Source organism: Chrysemys picta, chromosome 10 (assembly GCF_011386835.1).
Source record: "Chrysemys picta bellii isolate R12L10 chromosome 10, ASM1138683v2, whole genome shotgun sequence".
In the NCBI taxonomy this organism is placed as follows: domain Eukaryota; kingdom Metazoa; phylum Chordata; order Testudines; family Emydidae; genus Chrysemys; species Chrysemys picta.
Window position 1 is genome coordinate 691897 of NC_088800.1, and position 14902 is coordinate 706798.

The 14902-nt window shown below is 53.9% G+C and overlaps 2 protein-coding genes across 2 annotated transcripts; one reads left to right on the top strand and one right to left on the bottom strand.

Moving 5' to 3' along the window:
• Positions 1 to 1507: 1507 nt before the first annotated feature.
• HYPK (huntingtin interacting protein K) lies at positions 1508 to 4920 on the top strand. Its single transcript, XM_005300646.5, has 4 exons — positions 1508 to 1717; positions 2128 to 2183; positions 3536 to 3587; positions 4637 to 4920. Exons 1-4 carry the CDS (start codon positions 1532 to 1534, stop codon positions 4730 to 4732), a joined length of 390 nt encoding a protein of 129 aa, XP_005300703.3. The 5' UTR covers positions 1508 to 1531; the 3' UTR covers positions 4733 to 4920.
• Positions 4921 to 6198: 1278 nt separating this feature from the next.
• Positions 6199 to 14547, bottom strand: MFAP1 (microfibril associated protein 1). Its single transcript, XM_005300647.3, has 9 exons — positions 14275 to 14547; positions 13574 to 13793; positions 12209 to 12338; positions 10381 to 10568; positions 9642 to 9750; positions 9389 to 9549; positions 8897 to 9056; positions 7212 to 7301; positions 6199 to 7021 (listed from the first exon to the last, which is right to left on the bottom strand). Exons 1-9 carry the CDS (start codon positions 14351 to 14353, stop codon positions 6839 to 6841), a joined length of 1320 nt encoding a protein of 439 aa, XP_005300704.1. The 5' UTR covers positions 14354 to 14547; the 3' UTR covers positions 6199 to 6838.
• Positions 14548 to 14902: the final 355 nt, after the last annotated feature.

Sequence of the window (14902 nt, forward strand, 5' to 3'; positions counted from 1 at the left end):
GCCATTCTGGAACATCACAACACAAAGGCTGGCTTAATGACCCTCTTACAGCCACCAAGGTGCCATGCATAGGTGCCAACTCCGGGGGTGCTCTGGGGCTGGAGCACCCACAGGGAAAAATTAGTGGGTGCTCTGCACCCATTGGCAGCCAAACGCCCCGCCCCAGCTCACCTCACCTTCGCCTCCTCCCCTGAGCACACCGCATTCCCGCTTCTCCTCCCGGCGCTTGCGGCTGTGAAACAGCTGTTTCGCGGCCTAACAAGCTGTGGGAGGGAGGGGGGAGGAGTGGGAACGCGGCACGCTCAGGAGAGGAGGTGGGCAAGAGGCAAGGTTGGGGTGAGGATTTGGGGAAGGGGTCCAATGGGGCAGGGAGGGGGTGGAGTTGGGCCCAGGACTTTGGGGAAGGGGTTGGAATGGGTGTGGGGCAGGGGTGGAGTAGGGGCGGGGCCGGCGCCAGAAGTTGATGCCATTGGTGCCATGCGCGAGAGATCACGTCCCACCAGCTTGAATCTGAAGAGGGAAATAAATATAGCGGACATGAATATTTTTCATCTCTTTGCTGTTTGAACGCTTACAAGGGCTGGAGCTAAGAAACAAAAAGCAGAGATTCCCAGCCCAAAAAGACATTCAGTGCTGACAGACTGCTCCATCTCTGTTACCTCTAGAAACTATAGACTGAACTCATTTGGGTAAATATGTTGCCTGCTTTAACCTGTAAATAAACCTTTATTTCTTTTTCATAGTTAATAAATCCTTAATTAGTTTGTTATAGGAGAGGCTACCAGCGTTGCCTTTGGTTTGAGATCTAAGGTACAAATTGACCCGGAATAAGTGACTGGTCTCTTCGGAGTGGGAACCACCTGAACATTTTGTGGTTTTTGGTGTCAATGACCATTTATAACATTTATAACCCAGGGGCTCCCCGGGGTGGCAAGACAGGCCGGCGTGCCCACGGGGACTGTCTGGGACTCTGGTAAGACGGTTACAGTGATGCAGGAGTTCACACACCACCAGGTCTGCCCTGAGGTTGGCACGCCCGAGAGCTGCGGGGTCCCCCCATCCATGGGGGTCAGAGCTCCAGTGTCCCCCTGCCCCGCGGCGGGGTCCCCCATTGCCCACAGCTCGCTGCCCCCGGGGCTGAGCTCCAGCTCCCGGGGGTCTTTGGCCGCCGCCGCCCCGGCACAAGCCGCGGGCCCGGCACAGGCGGGGAGGGGGCGGGACAGGCCGGCTGGTGCCGCGTGTGCCCGGGGAGGGGCGGCGGGTCTCATAGCTACGGCGGCCGGGGCGGACCCGCTCCCGCAATTCCCGAGTCCCGCAGCCCGGCGCGGGGCTGAGCAGGAGCGAGGGGGGGCAGGGGGGTCCCAGGGTCTGTGCCCAGCTCGGGACCCCCTCGGGACCGCGGCGCTATTCCCCGCCCGCCCGAGGGGGGGCGCCCGGCCGCTCTGTCCCGCCCGGCGCATCTCGCTGGTTCCGCCGCCGCCACGGGCCCAAGTCTCGTGACCGGAAGCGGAAGTCCGGGGCCGGCGGCGCGATGGCGGCGGAGGGGGACGTGGAGCTGGAGCTGGAGACGGAGCCGAACGGGGCCGGGGGCGGGGCGGACGGGGCCGGGGGGCGGCCGGCGGAGAAGCCCCGGAAACACGACAGCGGCGCCGCGGACCTGGAGCGGGTCACGGACTATGCGGAGGAGAAGGAGATTCAGAGCTCGAACCTGGAGACGGTGCGGGCGGCCGGGGGCGGGGCGAGTGGGTGAGAGGGGCGGGGCGTGTGGCGGCCGGGGGCGGGGCGAGTGGGTGAGAGGGGCGGGGCGTGTGGCGGGGGGGGCCCAGGTGAGGGGCTCGCTCAGAATAGATTCAGAAGCTGAAGCCGGCGCTGGCGGAAGACGCTGGAGGGCAGAAGCTGAGGGGGGTTGGGGCCATGGGCCCCCGGGCAGTCTGGGGCTCTTCCCCCCCAACCAGCAGTGGCCTGAGAGTCCAGCACTAGAGGCCGCAGCGTGTGGCTCGTGGGACTCTGGGGGTGTGTTGGGAAGACGACCAGCTTGGCCTGATAGTGTATGGTGACGTGACTGTGCTGCGGGCAGACCCCTCCCTCTGTATGCTGGAGGTAACCTTCCCTGCTTCTTCTGCCCAGGCCATGTCGGTGATTGGAGACCGAAGATCCAGAGAGCAGAAAGCAAAACAAGAGAGGTAAGTGCTCCCTGCACCTCTTGTCCCTTTCTAGCATAGAGCTTTGAGATGCAATCTCCATGCGCTAGTCTGGGGCCAGTGCAGCCACAGATTAAACATCAGCCTTATTTGTTGTTGTAGGTTAGAATAGCTTCTTTGGAGTTGAAGCTCAGACAGTTCTGGCCCATGCCAAGCCAGGGCTTTCAGTTCCTGAGCTATTCAGTCCAGTAATAGGTGACATGGCTTTGCACATGCAGAATCTTCTGGAGGCCTAGGGCAGTGTTCTTCGAAGTGCGGGTCGTGGCCCGGTACTGGGTCGTGGCATGTCAGGCACTGGGTCGCTCTGGTTAGCTCCGCTGACTGGGGCATTAAAAGTCCAGTCGGTAGTGCTGCCCAGCTACTGCGCACTGCGCCCTGCAAGCAGCCAACAGCAGGTCCGGCTTCCAGGCAGGGGGGCCCTGGGGCTCCGCGCGCTGCCCCCGCCTCGAGCAACGGCTCCGCATGGCCAATGGGAGCTGGGGAGTGGGCGGTGCCTGCGGGCGAGAGCCACGTGGAGCCGCTTGTGCACCTCCACCTAGGAGCTGGACCTGCTGCTCGCCGCTTCAGGCGCAGTGCAGTCTGCGATGCCAGGACAGGCGGGAAGCCTGTCTCTGCACCCTGGCTGTGCCACTGACCGGGAGCCAGAGGTAAGTCCGTGCCCCAGCCCAGAGCCCTGACCCCATCCTGCACCGCAAGCCCCTCATCCCTGGCCCCAGCCCAGAGCCCTGCCCCAGCCCAGAGCCCCCTCCCACACCCTGAACCCCTCATTCCTGGCCCCACCCTGTAGCCCTCACCCCTGCACCCCAACCCTCTGGCTCAGCCCTGAGCCCCTCCCAAACCCCTCATCCCCAGCTTCGCTGGGTCATGGGCATCAACAATTTTCTTCAACTGGATCCCCAGAAAAAAAGTTTGAAAACCACTGGCTTAGGGGACCAGGGTAGTTTTTCTGGTTAAACTTCCTGCCTGTCCAAGTCCAGTCTCAGGACTTGTGGCTTTATGCTTTGGAAAGGAGTTGCTGCAAGCTTTCTGTTTGTACAGGTCTGTCGCATCTTACATACATTTAACATGCGCGATTTCAACTTTACGCGGTCGGCAAAAACAAAAAAAGAGAAAAACAACAGTTTTAATACTATACCTGTAGTGTGGGCGATTTCGCCCGCCATTGAACTCAATGGGGTTTTGGCTATATGCGGTTTTTGCTTTACGCGCTAACCGTGGAAAGGAACCCCCGCGTAAGATGAGACAGACCTGTACTTTACAGTTGTGACTGAGTTGGTCTGGAAAAGGGGTCTGGAGCCTGTTGGTGCTTTATGTTCTGATTCCTTTTGTTACAGGGAAAAAGAACTGGCAAAAGTTACAATCAAGAAAGAAGATTTGGAACTGATTGTGAGTATGGAGGGCAGGGTGGATTTGTTTTAAATCACTAGTCAGGAAGACTCGATTTAATCATGGATTTCTACATACAAGTGCATTCTTGTTGGTTGTTATAACCTTAATACATATTTTTCACAGCTCAGAGATAGATGAGACCCAAACTGGGTCTCTTTTATGGCCTACTGCCATTATAGGTTTTCCCTTCTAGTTGACAGAATGGGATGGTAGATCTCAAATCAATGAAGGCTATACTCAGAAAGACCTCAAGACTTCTGGAATATGCTGCTCAAACAGTTTCACTTTTGTTTCTACTGCCTGTCCCTCCCTTCTCACATTTATCTCCAGACTTCTCCTTGTCCAGATCTATTCCGCCCCCAACAATCATCTATTCATTGAACTTTTTGAAACTTTGCACTTTTAGAGAGATAAGGGATTGACTCTGTGTACACGAATTTGCAGAGGGACAATAGGGTTGAGGTCTGTTATTTCTCACCTCTATATTATTTATTTTAAAACATTGTTGCTGTTAACAAGCATGTTAACTCTGGATATACAAATCCACAGTTTGAGAACTGCAAAACTAAGCATCTCTGATGGTATCTTCTAGACTGAGCATAATCTATACAGAAGCCCCTGGAACTCCATAAGATGTGGTCCCTAATCCATGAACTATTGGAACTCATTACAAAACTTTTCTTAAAGATTACATGAATATATTGTCTCATACTATAGAATTAGAATTTATAATCCCTATTCTATGCTGAGATATCTTTGATCTATAATGTATCTTAATTAAAACTATCCTTAAATACGTTTTTTCCTCAAAAAGCATTTTATCAAAAATCTTTTTTTTTAAATCATTGATTTTTATTCACCCTGCTTTGCTGTATTGCACTGTAGTAAGCCAGGCACAGTAGCTGGACTCTGCAGCAGCTGTGTAACTCGTACTCGGTTGAGGCCTCAGTAATGCGGGAGTACCGAGCCTTAATTGAGTCCAGCCCTTTTCTTGTGTGATGTCTGCTGTTGTGCAGCGTCTCTTATCTCTGCTCCCTTCCCTGCAGATGAATGAGATGGAGATCTCTCGGGCAGCTGCAGAGCGTAGTCTGCGAGAGCATATGGGGAACGTGGTGGAGGCTCTAATCACCCTCACCAACTAACCACATTCCAACTGGACCACTTTGTGCTTTGAGAAGGGAACGAGGGAGGAAGACTCTTGTTGGAACTTCATGTCTTTGTGCGGTCACCCCTGCCGTGTGCACTGCCTTCCCAATAACTCTTTGAGAGAGTGATACTGGTCAGATGCTACATGTATTAACTTATTGAAATAAAGACATCCGTAACCTTCTGGGGACACAGTTTATAAAGCAGCTATGAATGGGCCCTGAAAGAGTGCTACCACCCACCTGTTGTGGAAAGCTTTGACCACGGTGCTCTTTGTGTAGATGGCAGGCTACCCACACAACGGAGTTACAAGGGGCTCTGCTGTGCTAGTAATGGATATGGTGTCAGAGGTGAGACACATTGGATTTGGCCTGTAAAGCTCACCATGGTGGTGAGTACAGAGCTGAGGGAGCATTTTCTGCATGAAGCGTTCACTTAAACCTTCGTCAGAGAACAAGGGCTGAGCTCTCAAAAGGGAGAGATGGGGTAACGTTCCCACCCCTGCTGAATGGTTCTTTGATATTAACTTTATTCCCTTCTGCCATTATATTGCTCCATCACCCCCACGTCTGTTTCTCTCCCTGCTGCTCACAGGCTTGAGGTCTAGCTGCTATGGCCTTTCTAGTTCTTAATCAGAGCTCCACTGGCTTCAGTCTTCCCTCCGTTAAGCCCAGCAGTCTTACTTTATATTATCTTCCTGTTTTGTCAGCTCCTAAAATCACATGGTCTGAGGGCAAAGACCTTCTATATTCACAGTGCTAGAAGCCCTGCAGTGCTTTGCATGTAACATGTCTGGGTTAACTGAAGGGCTGGTTCTGGCTGAATCAGCCTGCCCATGGTTTCAAGGCCTCATAGGGCCAGAACACGGGCTGCTTTATAGGGCCACAGCTCTCTACTGAAGCCCAGGGGCAAGCCTGGTTGTTACAAAGCCTGAGGTAAGCAGTCCTGGCAGCAGGGGCTTGTCTCTCAAAGGCAGTGTAGAGTTGAAGGGCTGGAGAGAACACTAGCTTCAACTTGTGCCCTGTTAGGGGCTGTGTTCCTCTGAGCACTGAATAGCTGCTGGAGGGGCAGGGCATCCCTTCAGTCTCCATCTGTGGCCAAGAATGGATCGTGGGGAATGTGTGTTTATTGCCTGCACTGACAGCTTGGTGTGGGCTGGAGCTCTAACAGCCTAATAGCACGAGGCTGGGGCACCGGCACAGAACACCCCCCAAGGGTGAGCAGAAACAGGGCTGGGATACACAGCTGCAGGAGGCAGGGCCTAAGGGAACTACTGCTAAGTCACCTCCTCCCTCAAAGCCTGAACTCCATCCACCTCACAGCCCAACTGTGCCCTGCACCTCCTGTGAGCTGAGGCCTGAGTTCAGTTATACAAACCCATAGCACAGAGAGAAAGGAGAGTGCCCTGGTTCAGCCACCAGCATGCCCTTCCCACCCCCAAAGAGTGATAGCAATGCCAGTCTTGTGAGAAAACAGCTTTTAATCAAAACTCAAATCTTGTGCCTTGGGGGCCTGGAAGAGCCCCAGACCCTATGGTAGAGGTAGGGGAGCCTAGAGCCAAGCAGAGGGCTCGGCGAAAGAGGCTTCAAAGCCCCTCTGAGATAGGGCAGAGGAGACTGTTACAGCTGTTCCAGAGAACAAAGGGGAACTGCCTTCCCAACTGGAGATGGGGTGTTGTGCAGAGGTGGGGAGATGCTTTGGAACAGACTGTAGGAGCCTGCTGCTAATTCCAAGGGAACTGGGGGTTTGCTGCCCTCTGGCAGTGGGAATCTGGAAAGCTGTCTAGTCTCGTGGGAGCGAAAGACATTCGGCGCTGGGTCTGGCTGGCCTAGCAAGGATGGACTTTTCCTCTAATTCCAACTGAGCCTGGTGGAAAGTCTGTGCAGCCCCGCCCAGGTCACCAGGCAGGGTGGTGAGAGCTCAGTGCTGGAGCACAGAATGCAACACTCAGCTCAACAAATGGAGAGTAGAAGGAATTGGCCAAAACAGGCACACTTTATGCCCCAACACACTCGCAAGATTTCTGGCAGGGTTAGGACCCATGGCAGACAAGTGCCTTTCCGCCCTGCTGTCGGCAGCATGACACTGTCCTGGGCACTCCCTTAGGTAGTTTTCCGCTTCTTAGCCGATGGTCTCTCAAAGACATCCCGAACGCCAGCTGCCTTCTGCTTGAAGAACTTGGTGTTCTGTGCACTTTCCTGACCCCAGGCAGAGTCAAAGGAGGTTGTGTCCTGATCCACCAGGTGTGTGTACTTGGTCCGCCCAGAGCGCCCAAAATTTTTGACCTAGGGAGAAAAAAATTCTGTGAGCTGCAACCCCCCCTGCAAGCAGGACCTACAGCACCCTCAGAGTACAAGGCACCAGTGCTCCACTGTGGACCAGGCCTCCATGTCACCCCACAGTACAGGTACCCTGTAAGACCCTGCTAGCTGAGAACCCACCCCACCTCCATGAGCCCATCTCCAGCACACATACCTGCATGACTTTGGGCAGGATGGTCTTGTTGAAGTGATCCTCCAGCGTGGGGGCACTGAAGTCTCTCTTGTACACTTCCTCATCTTCATCCTAGGGAGGCATGGACATGCAGCAGAGTCATTTAGAGTAAGCCCCCAGGGAAACCAGGTAGGGACACTGCACAAACAGCATAATTCGAAGAGTCCTGGTAACAGCACTCAAGATTCCCTGCTCATGTCAGAATCACAGACATTGGAGACAAGGCTTGTGTCCCATCTAGTCCATCTCCAGGGTCTAGAACATGATTAGTCTTAACAGTCCATATTTCACGGCTTTATTAAGACCAGTGGCAAATACACCAAGGAAAGAACCTCCCACCTCATTTGTTTCTTGTAGCTTTTAGGCACTTTCCAAACATACTACAGCCCTCCTGCCCCTGGGGAGCTGACACTAGGTTAGAGGGAAGGGTGACAGCATAAGGGGAGAGTCCTGGGCTACACAAGACAACAAAATGTAAGGGGGTGTGCAAGGGGCTCACCATTCAGATTCCAAGGTCCTTATTTCCCTCTGAATTTGTCTAGCTTCAACCTCCAGCCATTGGACCATGTTATATCTTTTGCTGCTAGCCTGAGGCGCCCAATGGTAAACATTTGTTCCCCAGGTAGGTACTATGATCAAGTCACCCCTTAACCATCTCTTTGTTAAACCAGATAGACTCAAGAAGCTCAATCTATCACTAGAAGGCAGGTTTTCTAATCCTGTAATCACTCTCACGGCTCTTCTCTGACCCCTCTTTAATTTATCCACAGCTCCCTTGAGGCAGGGGCTTTGTGGATGAGCTCAGGAAGGGCAGTGTGTGCAGCCAGCAGAAGCAGGGGATTGTTTATGACAAGGGCAGATGAGGCAGAAGTCACAAAACAGGCCACTTGATTCTGCCTCTGACAGCTGTGACAAGCTTGCCTAGGATCCAGTAAAAGAAGGGCACCAGTGGAGGGATTCGGAGGGGACAGCAGTTGTAGAACAGACAAGGCAAAGGATTCTGGCACCAACACTTTGTGAGGCAGCAGGAGGCAGCGTGGGAAGACTGTCACTGCAGCAAGATGGGAAGTGATGAGGGCCTCAAGGAGAGCTTGAGTTGTAAAGGTAGAAACTAAAAAGGGCAGACTCTAGAGATGTTGTGGAGGAAACAGCAACAAGATCTGAATGTGTGGGACATGGAGGAGACACAAATCAGCCCAGGTTATGGGCCTGAATGCCAGAGAAAAGGGTTGGGTTGACCATGACAGGGAAAGGGGGAATGGAGAGGATTTGGGCCATATGAGATCAAATAGCGATGAGACATCCAGGTAGATCTGTCAGTCATTACCAGAGAGGTATTAGTGGATGCATGAGAACAACCCCAAGGAGGTCAAGTGACAATCCGTTTCACTGTCAGGAAGCTTCCTGGTGTTCAGCCTACATCTCCCTTTGTTTAATGTAACCTCACCTTCAGTCAAGCCCGAATCACACCACATCCTCTTAGGGATTCACACCCCTCAAACACAGCAGACTCATCTTGCTCTCCTGACACCACACCCCCTTCAGTGGCTGTGTTGCCACTGTACAGCTGTAGCCCTTGTCATCTTTCCTTGAATCCTTCCCCTGAGGCATCCAGAACAGAACGCACTGTCCCAGGTGTGGGAGCCACAGAGCAGGGCTTCACTCACCATGAAGAAGGCCCCCCGGTGGTAGTACTTCTGCAGGAATTTGTATTTGCCCTTCACTGCCTTGTTGGTGATGACCTTGCCATTGGCACGGAGCTCAGCACGGCGCTCCTCCTCCGTCAGGTTCCGCATGCGCTCAATCTCAGCCTTCTCCTTTTCCAGTCTGTGCAGGAGGCACAAAGCCCGTTAGAGACAGCCCTACTCTCACCATGCCCTCTGCTCTGCCCAGAGGACAGAAAGCTTGTCCCACTCACATCCCTGGCCAGAGACTGCAGCTCTAGGAAGCAATTCAACCCACTAAATTCCAGGGGAGGGGCACGCACCAAATGCCCTGTCCCTCCAGGAGCTAAGATGGGGTGCCCTCTGCTCTGCCTTAGGCTGCAGTGGCTAGACAGAGCAGGAAATGGGGAGGGGAAGATGCCCCCTGGTGGCTGCTGTCTTCTGGGTCAGGGACTAGAGACATTCAAGCCCAAACCCAGGTGCGGCAGCACTTACGCCTCTCGCTCCTCGCGGTCCCGTTTGATGCGCTTCAGTTCACGCACTTTCCAGGACTCGTACTCCTCCTCATCATTCTCGTCGTCCGTATCGAGTGCTTCCAGCGCAGCCAGCGATCGCTTGTTCTCCTCCAGCTCCTTCTTAGTCTCCTCCTCCACAATCTGCAGAGGGGACCACGCTGCGAACTGAGCCTGCTGCAGCAGACCAACCCTCTCCCCCAGATATGCTGCCCCACTGGACAGGCCCCCATTACCTTGAGTGTGTACTTCCGCCTCTCCTCTGCCAGCCGCTTTGCCTCCTGCTCCAACTCCTTCTGTTTCACTGCCTCTGCCTCTCGTTCCTGGACTGTAACTCGATCCTTCCTGGAACAGAGGGGCCATCACAGGCTTCTTTCCCCCTCTCACCGCACCTTACCCAGCCCTCTCCAAGTCCCACCCCAGCACTGGCTATTTCACTCTCTCTGGAGTCAGGGTCTGCCCCCGGGATCCTCACCTGTCTGGTGCTGCTTCAGGCCCCGCTGCCTTAGCAGCTTCCTGAGTGGCCTCTCGCACCCCCAGCTCTGTTGTGGGGAGAGAACCATTTCCTGTGGTACGCTGCACCTCACTGGCAACCCCCCTATCACCACTGAGTGGCGCCTCCCAAAGTAACAGCTAGTACCATGGAGACTGAGCCCATCCAGCTTGTGTACACTGCAGGGTCAGACACAACTGACAGAGCTAAAAACAACAGCTGCCTGGAATCGATCACTCCCAGACACTCAGTTCCACAGACACATGCTGCCTGTCTGTGCCAAGCCAGCACCTGACCTGCAGATAGACCCTGACCTGCTATTAGCACGCGCACCAGTTGCTTTCTGAGCTACAGGATAATGAACATGAGGACGCTTCTCTGTGCACCAGCTGATCCTTCGCATTTTCCATCTAGGCTGGCACTCTGCCCTCTTTCAGGTGGGAGCAATCCCCACCCCCACAACAGCAAGGTACGCCACCTACTTGCGGATGAAGACAGGTTTGAGCCGTGGCTCCGTTTCATCCTCACTGTCTGTGTACTCCTCATACTCAGACTCGGATTCAGACTCCTCGCCAGACCTGCCTTCGTCCTCCACTTCCATCACCTCCATCTCCTCATTCTTCCTCTCCTGGGCTCGCTGGCGCATCATCCCACGACGACGCTCAATCTCCTAATTGAGGCACACACCAAACCCAAAGGGAGTCAACGGAACTGCTGACCTTCCATTCACCCCCAGGTCTCTTGCAAAGGGGTGGGGGAGGATGTTTGCCCCAGGCAGGGCCAAGAGGGACAGAGGCCCCAAGTCCATTCTAACTCCTTCAGGCAGTGGATGAAATGGATGGAATTTACTGGCGTTAACAGCACCGATTCCTTGTTGCACAGAGGCCACACACTGATCCACCGCTCTGCATACCTCACCATGCAAACCAAAGGGGGCTTCAGCCAATGTTCCCTCCCCACAGCAGTGAGACACCAATCCATAAGAGCTGTCATACTGGACCAGACCAGTATCCGGTCACTGACAGTGGCCCGTCCCAGAGCTCCAGGGAGAGTGTGCAGAACAGGGCAGCTTTGGAGAGATACACCCCATCTTCCCCAATAGTTTCTAGCAGTCAGAGATTTCGGGTCACCCTGAGCAAGGGGTTGCAGCCCTGACTATCTTGGCTAATAGCCATTGATAGACCTGTCCTCCAGGAACTTATCTAGGTTTTGTTTTTTAACCCAATTTTACTTTTGACCTTCACAACATCCCATGGCAACAAGTTCCACAGATTGCCTGTGCATTGTGTGAAAAAGTATTTCCTGTTGTATTAAATGTTCTGCCTATTAATTTAATAAGGCATTTGTGTTATGTGAAAGGGTAAATAATGCTTCTCTAATCACTTCCTCCACACCAGTCATGACTTTATAGATTTCTATCATCTCCCTCCTTAGTCATCTCTTTTCTAAGCTGAGCAGCCCTAATCTCTTTAGTCGCCCCTTGATCATCTTTGTTGCCCATCTAAGAACCTTTTCCAGTTGAACTATAGCCTGAGATGGGCAACCAGAACTGTCCACAGTATGCACGGTGTGAGCGTACCATGGATTTATATAGTGGCATTAGGATAATAAGACAGAAAATATCCATCCTTTTCCTAATAGTCCCTGTGTTACTGACCATGGCTGTGTACTGAGATGAAGTTTTCAGAGAACTGGTCTCGATGACTCAAAGTTCTTGAGTGGTAACAGCTAATTTAAAGCTCATCATTATACATGCGTAGTTAGAATTATTTTTTCCAATGTGCATTACACTGTGCACTTAACTGTTGAATTTCTTCTGCCAGTTTGTTGCCCACTCACCCAGTTTTTTGAGGTCCCTTTGTAACTCTTTGCAGTCAACTTTGGACTTATTTATTTTGAATAATTCTGTATCATCTGAAAACTTTTCCACTTCACTGTTCATTCCTTTTTCAGATTATTAATGAATATATCAAACTGCACACAACCCAGTATTGGGGACCCCATTATTTACCTCTCTCCACTGTGAAAACTGACCATTTATTCCTACCTTTGTTTCCTATCTTTTAATCAGTTACTGATCCAGGAGAGGACCTTCCCTCTCATCCCATGTAACCCAAAGGGCAAGTCGAAACCATCTGCAGACCGACTCTTAACCTCTTTCAGATTCATCCAGGTATTAACCAGTCCCACCTGCCCATGGATCTGGTACTGCCCTGAGCTGCAGGAGGCTGGACCCCGCCCTGTGGGAACTCAGCTGAGAGAGCCTGGGGAACTGGTGCTTGCAGCATGTTTCCATGGCTCTGCACATACCTCATCATCAATCTCTTCTTCCTCCTCCTCGCTGGTATCCTCCCGTTCCATGCGCCAGGCATCTCCCTCTACCTCCGAGTCACTTTCTCCAACTACTTCTGGCTCCACAATTTTGCGGTGCCTTGCGAGTCTATGCACAGACACCAGAGTTAATCTTTCACAGCAATTCAACTGCCCTAAAGCAGTGACCATAGGCCGCAGCCCATCGAAATGCTCTGGGGCTCTTCAAGCTGAAGTCCCCCCCACACACACATCCAAGCCAGCCAGGAATTCTCAACCCATTCCAGCCCCAATGACCCTGTCCTAACCCCACTGTTATAGCCCCAAGAATCACAGCAAAGAGGTATCTCAGCATGCCAAGCTGAACACGCGTGTTAATCTCAAATACTCAAGTAACTAAAAAATGTGGCTAGACCCACCAGTGTCCTAAATATAATCAGACTGTAGCAATCATAGCTCTTACGTACAGGCTGCTACAGTATAAACCATGGATTAGTCTCCTTGACAGTCTGAGCACCTGGGCTGCAGGCAGAGCTATAGCAGCAAAGTTTGGAAAAAGTAACATTTCTTCTCGGAAGGTTGGTTTACATGGTGCCATTGAAGATCCAGTAGCTGGATTGCTCAGGGACAGACACTTCTGTTCATCCCACTGTAGAAAATGCAGCTTCCACTGGGATCCTGCTTCTTCTTTAGCAATTATAAAGATTGAGGCAACGCTAGAACTGACCCAGCTACTCCTCATAGATATGAATTACTGACTTGAGGTGAATTAAATAAACGTTACTCACTGCACCTAACTGAGATAGACAGATAACATGGCATCCCCCTATCTCCATACAAGAATGTTCTCCTGTTTTATAGATTTTGCTTTCCTCCCCATGTTAAGACCTTAAGGAGTTAGCTGTACTATTTATGGTCACTTTCAGAACTTGTGGACTAACTGCACTAGCCTAAATAATTCTTTAGAGGTGTGACAATGCGTAGAGCTGCTTTTCCTTCCTATATCCCTCTAGTTAAGATGTGGGGAATATATAAAAGGGACACGCCAAAAAGTTACACACCTGAAAAATGCATCCCTACAACTGACTCAAGCAAAGTCTAGTTACCATAACAAAAAGTTGAGCGAAAACCTTTAATTTCCATATATTTCTTCATATTTTCAGTTTGTTTACACAATGTCTTGGACAGCACTCCGGGAGAGTCAGCTCCAAAGGCTAGGTCTTTCACAAAGAGAAATGACCGAAAACATAACAAAGGTGACTGTAAAGCCACAGCTGTCAGGGTATCTCGGGGCAGGTGGGCCTGACACTACTTGCTGTGTCTCTCTCTTTGACTAAGGCAGAGCTGTCATGGGCAGGAGCTCACCTCTCCTCCACATCCTCGTTAATGCGGTTCTGCAAGCGCCGCAGACGGGGGTCACTAGCTGAATCTTCCTCCTGCTCCTCTAGCTCCAACTCCTGCTCCTTCGCCTTCTTAATGAACTGGAACTCCTCATCCTCCTCGTCCGAGGACTCCATGGGCGCATAGTCTGGCCGCTTCCCCGACACATAGCGCTTCACCTTCACCTTCTCCATGGAGATCTCACCTGCAAGGAGAGAAGGGGATGGGTTACTACAGACCTGAACTGCTCACCGCCCCAGTACCCCAGGACAAACCGGGCCCAGCTCCCAAGAAAACAGAGCAACCAGCCCTGGGGAAAACCCGCCCAGCCCGGCCCATGCCACCCCCCAGTCCCGGGCCCATCCCTACAGGACTCACCCCGCCCCAGTCCCCCGGCGAGACCCCCCCCCGTCCCAGGCCCAGTCCCTCGGCGAGACTCGCCCCCCCCCCAGGCCCGGGCCCAGTCCCCCCGGCGAGACTCGCCCCCCCCCCCAGGCCCGGGCCCAGTCCCCCCGCGAGACTCGCCCCCCCCCAGTCCCGGGCCCAGTCCCTCGGCGAGACCCCCCCCCCCAGTCCCGGGCCCAGTCCCTCGGCGAGACCCCCCCCCCAGCGAGACCCCCCCCCCCGGCCCGTGCCGACCGCGCCAGGCAGAGGGAGCGGAGTCTCCGCGCCCCGCCCGCTCTCACCCTTCTCGTTGCGGACGGGCACGGCCCCCGCCGTGGACTGGATCGGCGGCTGCTTCATCAGGGCGCTGGGGACCGACATGGCGGCAGCTTCTGGCCGGAACACGGGACTCGCCGACACCGGGAACAGACTCTCCCGACCGTGAGCCCCGGAAACGGAACCACCCTCTCACTGGGTCGCCGCCAAGACCCGGAACCGGAAACTAGCTTAGCTGTCACACTCGCACTGACCGGAACTGCGTCAGAACGGGTCCGGGAGGAGGGATAGAGTTTCCGGAAGCAGATGATAGGCTGTCCAGCCCGCGCAGCGGGGAATTGTGGGAAGGTGGCGTTGGACACAGTGCCCGTCGCGTCGCCGCTGCCTTCGCTCTCCCCACCCCGGGGCGTCCCGTGGAGCTCGGCAACGCCCCCTCCCGCCGGACACGGACCGGGGCCGCCCCGCGTGCGGCCGGTGCAGCCCCCGCCGGGGGTCGGAGCGCGGGGCTGGGGCTGGGGCAGCGGGAGGGGGGCGGGACCGGCTCGGGGGGCGGCCAGTCCGCGCTGGGAGCTGGGGCAGCCGCGGCAGCGCTGAGGCTCGTGGGGCCCCTGGGAACCCCGTGCTGAGAGGGGCGCACTCGGGGGGTTCCCTGCC

Bases quoted from the DNA above. Each gene is read 5' to 3' on its own strand.
- MFAP1 (XM_005300647.3), bottom strand. From the start codon at position 14,353: ATGTCGGTCCCCAGCGCCCTGATGAAGCAGCCGCCGATCCAGTCCACG. The intron at 9,057-9,388 runs GTAAGTGCTGCC...CCTCCTGCACAG, and splicing joins GACCGCGAGGAGCGAGAGGC to ACTGGAAAAGGAGAAGGCTG. The intron at 7,302-8,896 runs GTGAGTGAAGCC...ATGCCTCCCTAG, and splicing joins ACCGGGGGGCCTTCTTCATG to GATGAAGATGAGGAAGTGTA.
- HYPK (XM_005300646.5), top strand. From the start codon at position 1,532: ATGGCGGCGGAGGGGGACGTGGAGCTGGAGCTGGAGACGGAGCCGAAC. The intron at 2,184-3,535 runs GTAAGTGCTCCC...CTTTTGTTACAG, and splicing joins CAGAAAGCAAAACAAGAGAG to GGAAAAAGAACTGGCAAAAG. The intron at 3,588-4,636 runs GTGAGTATGGAG...CCTTCCCTGCAG, and splicing joins AAGAAGATTTGGAACTGATT to ATGAATGAGATGGAGATCTC.